The sequence below is a fragment of the Accipiter gentilis genome, chromosome 32 (assembly GCF_929443795.1).
Source record: "Accipiter gentilis chromosome 32, bAccGen1.1, whole genome shotgun sequence".
Lineage (NCBI taxonomy): Eukaryota > Metazoa > Chordata > Aves > Accipitriformes > Accipitridae > Astur > Astur gentilis.
The window spans coordinates 10,950,421-10,962,488 of NC_064911.1; the positions used below are offsets into that span (position 1 = coordinate 10,950,421).

Here is a 12,068-nt window from a genome sequence, read left to right on the forward strand (position 1 = left end):
TAAAGCATGCCACAAGGAATACTGTGTCCAAGTAAACGTTTTTACAGTAATAGCTAGTCTAACTAGAGAAGATGTAGTCATCTCAGATTAGCTTTGCAGGTGGTCTAGCAGTCTGTGAATAATGGGTCCAAATGGGGCTGTTAATGTCCCAGTCTTTTTAAATGACAGCCTGGTAGCACAAAGCACTTTTAATTTGGGCAGTAATGGACAAGGCAGCCTTTTCCTCAGCACTCGGGCTTTGAGATAGACCCCCAGCATGTAATTGACAATAAAAGTAGTGTAGGTATTCTGAAATCCAGTGTGCCCAGCATTTTAAGCCGTAATAAACACCAAATGGTGTTTTATGCTGTGTGTCAATACACTAGATACAACTGAGCATTTGCAGTGTTTGGGAACAGCTTCTCTTTCTGTGAAATGAACGGCTGTCCTGGCTGTTTGCAAGGCACCATGAAGGAAAGGTTGCTTTCCCCTGGGTGTTAGAAGCATTAGCACAATTACCTGACTCTGCTGCTGCCTACAGCCAAGGTATAAACAAAAGGATTTTGAACTCTTTGTCTTTTGAGGAATAAACCTTAGACTAGGAAGGACTTCCCTTTGGTAAAGCATGGTTATGAAATATGCTTGGGTTGGTACCTGATAGATGTACCCTGGTGCAGGGATACCTCCCTGGCTCCTGCAGTCCTGGCCACAGCCATCCAAGGCAGGAACCCACTTGGCTGCATTGCAGCTCCTGTCCTGCACATGAGCACAAATCCCCTTCCAATGGAAATTGGGGTCCGGGAGAAGGCAGAGCGTGAACCTGGACCTTCCCCCAGTGTACACTCAGGGTGAAACCAGTTTGTGTTGTTTAGATGGAGGTTGTGATGTTTGCAGGGAGGGATCTCTTCTGAGGACAGGCTTCCTGTGGCACCCTACAGAGGATGCATCTCGCCGAGATGCTGTGCTCACCTATCACTACAATTTGGGCTATCCCTTTATCACACTGATGACAAGGGAAGGTTTTCGGCAATCCTTGAATACGAAGAGTAGGATGTAGAGTCCGTGGCAGCTATCCTAAGTCATGGCTGGGAACAGCAGTTGCGGGAGGGAATGGAAACTGTTTTACAGCCTAAGCCAGACTGAAGGGAGTAAAACTAACTGCTGCCTTCCAGCTGGTCTTCCCAGGCCAGGTGCTAGAGAGTAATTACAGTGGTTAGATTGTGCCCTACCTTTCACAGCTTTGCAATAAAGGTGATGGTATCATACACTGCTGTGGAATAAGAGACCAGGAAAAAGAGCCGAGTGTCTGCACGTGCACTTCTTCCACACTGAGCACAGCGTAACTCTCAACAGGACCCTACCTAGGTAGCTCCAGGCATAACATTCCTCTTATTTAGTGCTGGTGGCAATTTCACGGCTATCTTAACTAACTTTATCTGTATCTGCAATGTAGTTAGCAAACAGCAGTGAACTTGGACCTTTTTGGAGGCCTGCAGTTGGCTGTACATGAGAATCCCTACCAGCCTCTGGGATGCCATTTCCAAGCTCCCTGGAGGGTCTGCAAGTCATGTGTGGAAAAAGGGCAGGGCACAGACAGATCTAGAGGGGTCCTTCTCATCCCTATTGTGGTGCTGGGAGGAGCAGAAGCAGATGGGTCCCAAGGTGATAACTCCCTTTCCTGTGGAGCCCTGTGGTGTTACTGACCTGCCCTGAAAGCAGGAGCCGGTGGGCATTTGCAAGAGGTGGTGGGCAGACCACAGCAGAGGCTTTGATGGATCATGCTGTTAAAATGGCTTTATTCTGTTCGGACACTGGGTACGTGCTGGTGGTCTGCAGGGCATGATGGTCACCTCACTTAGGGAGAGACAGAGAGAGATGGAGGAAATTATCCCTTTTGTTATGGCTGTTGCTGGATTCATGTCACCCCCTGCCTGCAGCGGGATGTTCATATACAGATCTTGCAGCTCTCTGAGCCCTACAGGCCAGTAGGCTGGGCTTGACACCCGCCAGCAGCAAAATCACCCCAGGGCCACAGCTCTTCCTGAACCGTAGCAGCTTTCCCTTTCTTGCTCAAGCCCCAACCTGTACGGGAGGACCCTTCTCAAAGGGCCTTCAGGTCTTCCTGGTTTTTTTTTTCCTCCTCACCCCCTTTCTATAGCATTCTTTAAGTTCAGCTGCTCATGGGTATAGCTGGCCTCCTGTATAGCTGGGTGCTTCATACAGCAGTATAGATACGGTTTCCTCATATTCTTATATAGCTGCAAGTGTAGCCCATACAGTTACAGAGCTGGGACTGCTGTATTTCTGTGCCCAGCGTGGCTTTCTGTGGAGTACAGGATTTGCTTCCAGAAGTAAACGTCTTTCCAGTGTTGTGTTTGCATGTTTGTTTTTTGTAATTGTTAACTATTATTTCATCTTGATCTTCTTGTGTTTGGGAATTGGTGCAGTGCGGCTAACAGTAAACAGTAAGACCCAAAAGCTAGTAGGAACAAACTTAATTGCACTTGGGGTTTGCTACAGAATGAAGTATATTCATGGATTTATGGACTCATAAACTAAAACAGGAGAAAATTTTATAGATACAGAAATAAAGTACTGATTCCCTGAGAGCCTCAGGCTATCAATACCTGCATCTTTGTAGGAACAAAGCGTAAGTTAGGCTATGTGCCAAGACAAAAAGTGCAATGCCTTACTACTTTCTTTTCCTGACAGCCTGGAGAACCTTTGGATAATGTATGGATCTGGGCTGCTAGAGGTATGTTAAATGAACGGCTTGCATAACTGCTGGTAAAACCGGCACTTACACAGCACAGGAGTTTGAGTGAGTTATTTGTAGTGATCCAGAGACTGACCAATTAGGATAGATCCCCAAAAGCTGGAACCTCAAGTTCAAGCAGATATTAATACTTGCTCTCTTGAAACTAGGACGTATTAGAGGTGGTTTGTTTTCTCTTTCTTCACACAGAAGTCTTCTGTTGCTTTTCTCTTGCAGGAAGACAAGGCTGTGTGAGCTCTATGCAAAGGTTCTGGGATCAGAGGAAGCTTTACATGTAAGCACAAAATCTAAACCACGGCGTCTCTTGCCAGACTTGTTAAGCTGGGGAAGGGCAGAATGAAACCGGAATGCAGCAGTGCTCTGGCACAGCACTGTGTAGCATTTTGGAAAAGGTACCTGCTACGGGAGCACTTGCTGCCCTCTGCAGAGGAGTGGAGAGAAGGTCATGGCAAGTCTTGGGTTGTGTTTGACAGTGAGGGTGAGAATGAGCTTATGAAACAGTTAAAAGGCAGGTATGTTTTTGTCCGGGTTCATGGGTGCCATTCACAGTGCTTACCACCATACATCTCAACTGTTTTCAGATGTGACAGGCTTGCTTTTCCCTCTCAGTCTATGTGGAGCATAATGTTTCTTCTCTCTTACTAGTTGCTAAGATCCATTGCTGCATGTGGTTTTTTGGTTTGGGTTTTGTTGTTAGGGTTTTTTTGCCTTTCCCTTGCCTTCTCTTCCCTGCAATGGTAAATAACTGATAGGATTTGTGTGATCTCACACTTAGTTTATGTGAACAACCCTGTTTATCCTTTAAGGGCAATTTTATGCGAGTTAAATGTTGCAGACACCAATCTAGAGATTACATCGTTTTAAACACAACGGTATTGTATGCGGAACCATGCAAGTGCCATACTTTGTGTTTTTAACAGTATATATTTGTATCCAATGTACATATTACAAGTATTACATCTGTGTACAGCAGAGGTTAATTTTGCTTTACATGGCTCAAAGCATAAACTTTTGCTCAAAGCATAAATTTACATTGACAGATTAAGAGGATTATGTTTTACAGTGGCCAGATTAGCTAGTTTCTTTAAAAATACCTGGCAGTGTCTAAAATTAAGGCTTATTGTGTCAGATCCATGTTGCATTAAGAGACTTGTTAAATGTGTTCGTCTTGTCAGACATTGACATGCAACAAATCATAAGCTATTCTTCTCTGCTGTCTCCTCAGTTCTTTTATTACTTTCCTCAGGACTTTGTCCTTTCCTTGAGTGAATTAATCTCTGTTTTACAGCCAGTGCATTATGAAGAGAAGAACTGGTGTGAAGAGCAGTATTCTGGGGGCTGCTACACAGCCTACTTCCCACCAGGCATAATGACTCAGTATGGAAGGTACAGTCTCTATTTATAGTGGGCTTCGGAGTAGTAAGATAAGACCAAGTTAATAAATATCCTCAGAAAGGGTCATAAATCCTCTGTCACTGTTCGCTTTATACCTTGAAGATCACTGGGGAATATTCTAAACAGATATCATAACCTTCCACTTGTCTCAGTTGGGCTTTATGATGGATGAGTACAGTATCATTAGGGGGTTTTATTCACTTTTGTTATTCGGTGAATACAGCTGAGTATGTTCTTGGAAGGGAGTTGGGAAGCTTTCACAATCTGTTTACAAAACTGGCTTTGTGTATTTGAGATCGGTGTTACCGTTTCCAGCACATCTTTAGCTGGTATTTTATAAATACTGGCAGAGAGTTAGTTCTTGCCAACATTGACAGTAATGAGTGATTTCTTTGGACTGTTCCTTTCCTTTTAGCAGTCAAGGTTTAATATAGTAATCAGTGTGTCATTGTATACATTCCTCTCTGAAATAAGTTTTTGCATGAAAATATGATGTACCAAAAAGAAAAAGTCTTACTGGTCAGACCAGTGATGGGATTCAGATACATAGTTTTTAATGTGATGGCATAGCCCTACTTTTGAAGTGTAAGTTTTCACAATGTAAAAAGAACTTAGAGCAATAAAGAAGTTGTAGTGAAGAGCATATGGAGGCCTTAGTATTTAAAGTAATTTTAATTATAATTATTGCAAATTCTGGCAAAAACAGAGTAAAAAAAACAACTTTAAAAACTTTTTTTCATTTGCTTGTTACAGTAGATATCATGGGGATCTACTTCAGAATCCTACACTGCACCAGTAATGCCTAGCATTGGTATTTATGACACTGGCTAAAATCATGGGATAGAATAAATCTCATCTTAAATTAATTGTCCTTTACACCTACCAACAGTGTAAACATTTAGAAAATATGAACACTGTTGTGTTTACTGTAAGAAATGAAACACAATGCAGACTCACTCTCCAGCTCAGCTCACCCAAAGCTACTATCTTTTAAGTGCTTGCTGTTATTTAAAACACTTTTATTGTAATATTAACCCAAGTATTTCAGTTATCTTTCCTGATATGGCTGATGTGACTTATTGCTTGTCGCCCTCCAGGATTATTCGGCAGCCCATTGGCAGGATCTATTTTGCTGGCACAGAGACAGCCACAGAGTGGAGCGGATACATGGAGGGGGCTGTACAGGCTGGAGAGAGAGCAGCCAGAGAGGTACAGGCGCAAGCCCAAAACAGGGGACACTGTCAAATATCCTATGGAAAATGATCTTCTGGTTGGAGGTGAAATGGGAACTGAGTGTTGACAGCTTCAGGCATTCTGAAATCTTGATGCAAATCCCTGCAAAGGGGATAGACTTCAAAAAGGATGACGGTTTTGCACTTAGATTTGGAGTGCTTAGGAAGGGCTGTGGCTATTTCATCAAACTCTTCTCTGTTTCCAGGAATGAAATCCTTCCTTCTTTAACAGAAATCCCAGATTCTCACCTAGTCATTTTTTCCCCCAAATGGGCACTTTGTTAGTTATCATACCGAGAGATCATGGGCATTAACCTCACTAGGAACAGCTCAGTTCTGCAGCTCTGCACACCAAGCCAGTCCCTTCCTCAACTATTTCCAACAATACTATTGACACAGTGATATACCATTGAGACAGCCTTACATAAAGTCATTAAACAAGGGCTTAAATATTTTGCTTCTGAGAACATGCCAATTCCTCAAGTATTTTCAGGAATATTACAGTTTATTGAGCAGTAAAAGAAATGTCATCTTTGTTTTATGAGGTGAAGGGAACCTTGTGGCTAAAAACTATAGTCGTGGAACAGAAATGGGCCTGGAAGGGATCTGGAGAGTTCATCTAGCCCATACCCCTGCCCCAAAAGACAGGATCAATTGTCCCTAGACTGTCCCATTTGTGAAGGTTATACCTAACATGTTCCTGAGAACCTCCAGAAGTAGTGCAAGGAAAATATGTTTAAAATCTAGTCCAAGGGTGCTTCGCACTCTCCTGTGTTGAAAAGTTGACGCAGTCCATGTATCTTGTCTAGAATCAAAGCCCATCGTAAAAGGCAGCAAATCTTAAATCTACAAGTGCCTGGAATAGGAAGAACTTTAGTATCACCACCTCCATTTTATTTTTCTGTAGAAGTTAATCTTGCTGTCTTTCATTACTATAATTTCAGATAATCTTTGCTGTCCTACTGATTTCTAGTATCTTTGATACTTCAGATGGTTACTTTTCCATTGTGAAGGTTTTCTTTTTAGTCTTGCTTTTCTCTGGCTGAAAGTGGTGGTCTGTCATCACTTACAGGATTCTGTTCCTCTTCCTACATCATGGTAAAATTTGCAAAACAAGCTACTCCTGGCTCTGTAGCTTGCCCATGCAGTAGCTGGTTTATGCACACCTCACTTTGCCATGAGTGTGTACTTAACGCTTAGTCATATTCATATTACCCTGTTCCCACGAGACTACTCAAGTTCCAGTATCTCGCATGGACTAACTAAGCACAGAGAGGTTTTTCTGTTACTGTTTCTATTTTCCACTAGGAGGAGTATCTTATTAAATATCAGACCTCCCCAGAAATGAGTTGTACAAAGGTTGAGTTTTCTTTTAAAATTTGAATACACAGAGGTTTATGTGCTTAATTGTTGTCTTCATCATGCCATTTTAAAACAAAAATTGAAACCAACTCTTTTTCCCTTCCAAAGAATGAGTGGTACTTACTGGAGAATGTTTCTTATTTTCAGATACTGTTTGCTATGAGGAAAATTCCAGACAGTGAAATTTGGAAGCCAGAACCTGAATCAATTGTAAGTCTTTCTGTAGATTAAATGGATTTTTTTTTTCTGTGGTTTTGTTGATGAGATAAAATTTTGTTGACTGCTTTTATTTAAGTTCACTAAATCAAAGCCACAATAAACTTTCCCCTACTCACCAAAACTGCCCTTCCCTAAACAGGAACATGATAGAAACTCAGAGGTCACCCATCTGACAACTCTGTAATACAGGATCAGAAAGAACTGCACTTTTTAACCGGGCTATGAATCCTTTCCATGTGTCTCTTCTTCTTCCCTTTAACTGAGCAGAAAATTTTGATACACTGTACTTCTTCATAACATGAAGTGCTTCAACCGAGTTCTGTTTATGCCGCAAGAATCTCTCAATTTACATCCTGCCTCTCACAGTGGAGATGTTATTTTGATAATGGATGCTCTCCCCACAGGATGTTCCAGCTTTGCCCATCACTACAACCTTCTGGGAGAGGAACTTGCCGTCTGTGCCAGGACTGCTAAAGCTGATTGGATTGTCCACTTTCTTCACCTCTGTGGCTGCGGCTGGGTTATTTGCCTACAGAAAGGGACTTCTAGTTCGAAACTGAAAAAGGTGCCAACGCAAAGCCTCACACTTGAGCGGTTTTCCTTTTTTTTGGAGGGTTTTTTGGCATGTACTTCTCTGTCTCCAAAATCAGATCAGGACTGGGGAAGAGGAGAAAATAGTAGAGAGAAGAGGCTGAAGGGGAGGGATAAAGGAAGGTGATCCGTATTGAAAAAGAACCCTTTCAATCCAGGCCTACTTCTAGCAGTAACTTTTTGGTTGTTGAATTTCTAGGATACCCTGCCAAGCATTATCACCTTGAGGTTTTTATCTGGATCTCAGAACAGAAGTGACAAAATACCTCTATAAAGCCTGTTCTGATGAGATTTCCAGTTGTTTTTACACTTAGATCTGAACCAGACCCTGAACTCAAGTCTTCACAGGCACTTCCATCTCTAGTTGTAAACTAAGGATTTCTGCCTTCCTGTGTGGTAGACTGAGAAAAGAAATCCATTGCTTAACAAATAACTAACTAGTTCATGCAAAATACTGGTAAGGATCTTTTTAGTGTTTTTACTTTTTACCCAGATGTCTAGAGCCCAGGCAGCACCTAAGCGACAAGTCAGGCTGAATTTATCCATCCAAACTATGCAAGTGTGACCATAGGTTGTTGGCATTTCCAGTGGCATATTTGTCCTACAACGAGTTAAAGGACAATGTTTTTACTGCCTTTAGCAATGTGGTTGAATTTCAGGCTCCCCAGCAGCTTTCACGCTGCCTGGAATGGCAGAACTCGTGTGTCCCAGTCGAGTCCGTCCCTGTGCGGGATCAGATCTCCTCTGCCTAGAAAACTGGCAGGCTCCAGACTATAGCTGATGTGTACAGCAGTATGGCAGATCAGGCTGTTGGACCTGAGTGTGAATGGGGAACCTTGTGCTAATATACAGGCACAACCTTTTGAACCTTTTTCACCCTGTCTGACATATCTTTACCTCCAAGGTCCTCTTTTAGCTCCCCAAGTTGCTGCAAGATAGCAAGAGAACAAATCAACCTCTGCCTACCCCAGGAAGCTGCAAAGCCATCCATAAAAAACTTTTACATATTTTTTTCTTACCTCATTTCTTTCTTTCATCTACTTTAAATTTCTACTTTGAACACCTTGATGCTGTGTTTTGCCTGGTAGGGCACAATGGTCTTGAAAACCAACGAAAAAACCAGTTTAGCTGCCCCCCAACACTTGCTTCATGCTGAACACAGTTTAGCTGATTCAGAGCTTCAATCTCTGCTAACAACCATGTTGATGGGATTAGCACTTCCACTTCTGCCTGCTGTGCTGTGTTGTACTGACTGAGCACTTTTGGTAACTAATCAAGGATCTAAATGATAGAGAGACCAAAGAGAACCATGGATAGGATAGTCACATGCAAGTGCTTCTGCCCTCCCTAGCTTGGTACCTTTCAAACAATGTAAAAAAAAAAAAAAAAAAAAAAAAGAAAAAAAAAAAAAGAAGAAAGATAAAAAGAAACAAAAAACCCACAACCACCAAAACCTTAGGTGCCTACCTGTCAACATGATGGTACCTTTTTGTAGGTATTTCTGCTGGTTTACATCTGCACAACACAAACCAGGAAGACACAGGTATATCAGAGAACAGGATTTGGTGCACATCAAGTTTGAGATAACTGGAATTTTTCTGAGCCTGTTTGCTCCACTTCTCCCTTCAATTTTTTATATGTAAAAAATTATATTTCAGTACAAAGCCATGGAAGGAAGTATAATAATACATTCAGCAACTAGTGTGAGCAGACGGTAGAGGAACTGTATCACCAGTTCTCAGGCAGACTTTTTGGGTTAGCATCTGATCCTGCTTGTGCAGAATAGTACTTCATTCTCCAAATAGTCCCATGGAAATCCACTGAACCACTTATAAAGCTGTAATATTTGTGAGCAGCGCATCAGTTTCTGGCCCTTAGGTTTCATTCTTTTTAACTTGATGTGCCAGTTAAAAATCTTCTTGTAGCAGCAGCTTGGATTTTATCACAAATGAATATCCTCATAACAGCCTTTTAAAATGCATAGGGGAACTTTTCAAACATAAAGATCTTTAAGTCAGAAGAACAGTGCAGCAGTGTACATATGGCCTTTCTCATTGTATCACATAGAGCACTAATTGGCTGGGACATTTGCCTACCACAGAGTGCTTCTACGTGGCTTTCTCTGTGTGATTTATTTACTAAATGAATTAGGAACAGAAAGCTGAATGGGAACTGTGTAAGTTCAGAGCTTTTGAAACTCAGACAATTCTCAGGCCAGAAATAAACATAGGAACCTAAATTTGGGAAGACATTTTTAAAATCTTGGCCCAATACTTGTAAGCACTAGAAGGTGAATACATACTTAACATACAAAGAACTGCTGCATTTGCAGATGATTTCTCTGCCAAAACTGTTTGGAATTCAAGTCTTGCTTCTGCCCTAGAAGTACTCCAGAGGTCTCTAAAGGGGAGCAGATCCATGAGACTAATGAGGATAAGCTGGTTTTATTCACATCCAAAATGTATCTCTCTCTTCTTTGCTCCTGAATCTGGCAGAGGTTTTTGCTGGTCTAACAAGAAAATGTTGTGTGCCACAGGGGAAGAAGATCCAAGGAAATACAGAAGTTAGGTATAGTTAGAACTGAACTGAATCATAACCAAAGCTTTTCATGAGATTGGTCGATTTTAAAAAAAAAAAAAAAAAAAAAAAAAGGTATATAATTAGAAACCTTTCTTATTCTTAGTTTCAAAGTGAAACAAAAATGAGAAAAAGAACCGACAAAGTATTTATCATGTTATTCTGCCACAACTAAAAGTAGCTGTGACTTGAAATCTCAAATGAAATTTGGATCCCCTGAGATTTCTAGCCAAATCTGATAAAGCTGGGAGGTTTGAATTGCAACATCTGTATTAGCACTCAGAAGTCTCTGTCTTTTTCCTTCCAGACTGCCAAAGCATTAGGAATGCTCTCTTTGTCTTTACAGCTGTGTCTTGCTACAATTACGCTGCGGAGCTGATCACCACTATGGGATTAAAAAGAAGGATTTGCTGCTGTTTTCTCAACATCTTCCGTGTAAAAGGCACTTCGTGTATTTGGATGCCAGTGTGATGAGAAAATTGACAAATGTAGGTAGAGAATCAAGTTGCTTCCCCATGGGTAAAGGGAACTGTTCACACTGGCTTACATTTTTAAAATTCCTTCATGCCAACCCTTCAAAGAGAGGAATGAAGTCTGGTTTTAACGGGTAACCAGTTGTGCTATATTCTTAATTTATTAACGTGATGAGAAATCTGCTATCATGAAAGTTCCAGCAGTTTACGAGCTTTGTAAAATGTATTATAGGAACAACCATGGAACTAAATGTATTTGTCTCTTACAAACTGATTTGTGTTATCATGCATATTTTGTAAGGCTCTTAAGAGTTTGCCAAAAAAAAAGAGGTTTACTTGCTTGTACACTGTTATGATAGCAACTGTATATTGCAAAGGATGTCGGGTCAGGGCATGAAATCTTGTGTTAACCAAAGTACTTGAAAGCTAATTGTATAAACTCCTTGACAATAACAAGGAAGTGGAGCAATCTGAGGCAGCCCCTTGTCTTTCCTTTACCCAGTCCATTTTTTTTTCTCAGTGCAGACTTGATTCCACATAGCACATCTGCTGTCAATACAACAAAGACATTAATCACAATTAAGTATATGTCTGAGCATTGTCCATCACTGGAACCGAGGGCCTGGAGGAGAAGCTAGGGACTTCTATTACAACAATCTTCGTGTATCCTCAGTGGGACTATTGTTTCACTGAGGTAGACTTTACAGAAGTGCAAATCTGCTACTGCTCTCAGGCAAGAAGCAAACCCACTTAAATTGCAGATTACAAATGCTCACAAATAAACCTGACCTGTGTTTAAATGGACTAACTTTCCCTCTCCCATCTCCACCACCTTAAGATCACCTTGATCTTACAATCTGTTCTTCAACAGAGATAAAAATGAGATGGCCAAAGCAGGCTTGCTTCAAAGTATCTCTACAGTCAAATCATTTAGGCATTGTCATAGACTGCTGCTTATAGCGTGTCTCCTGTGGTCATGTACAGGTCAGTGTTCAGTGATGCCTGCCTCTGTGTTTTGGAAAAAAAGAGTGACTTCACTTTGCAGGAATATATATGCTGTGTGTGTGATGAATTTGTGCCTTTTATAACTGTAGCATTCTCTCAAGTGCCTCTGTGGTGACTGTCTCCCTTGGTTTCCTTCTTAAGTTCCCTTTTCAATAGGCTCTGCAGATATTTTTATCTGACAGCTGTGAACTTTTTTTAACCTTAATTAGAATCAATAAATATTGTCATGTCACATTTACTGTTTAAGGCTTTTCTTTTGTGGAAGTCCCTTTTGACTTGGTTGTAATGGTGAGTATTACTTAGTAAGACAACGTTTTGCATTTCATCCTGAAGCCAGTGAGGTATCTTCAGCTTTTCTCAGTAAAGCAAGCTGTGTAAAGAAGGAGGAGAGAAGGATAAAAAAACCAAACCAACCCCCCAAAAGCCAAAAGACCCTCACCACCCCCCCCCCCCCCCCCC

The 12,068-nt window shown here is 41.3% G+C and overlaps 1 protein-coding gene across 1 annotated transcript in view; it reads left to right on the forward strand.

The window, feature by feature from the left end:
• MAOB (monoamine oxidase B) overlaps nucleotides 1–11,841 on the forward strand; it is a 54,603-nt gene extending 42,762 nt beyond the window's left edge. Inside the window, exons 11-16 of the mRNA XM_049835003.1 lie at nucleotides 2,972–3,029; nucleotides 4,044–4,141; nucleotides 5,248–5,359; nucleotides 6,892–6,954; nucleotides 7,368–7,528; nucleotides 10,478–11,841. Of these exons, the coding sequence (XP_049690960.1) occupies nucleotides 2,972–3,029; nucleotides 4,044–4,141; nucleotides 5,248–5,359; nucleotides 6,892–6,954; nucleotides 7,368–7,523 (487 nt within the window). The 3' untranslated portion in view covers nucleotides 7,524–7,528; nucleotides 10,478–11,841. The remainder of the gene's footprint in view (nucleotides 1–2,971; nucleotides 3,030–4,043; nucleotides 4,142–5,247; nucleotides 5,360–6,891; nucleotides 6,955–7,367; nucleotides 7,529–10,477) is intronic.
• The last annotated feature ends 227 nt before the right edge of the window (nucleotides 11,842–12,068 follow it).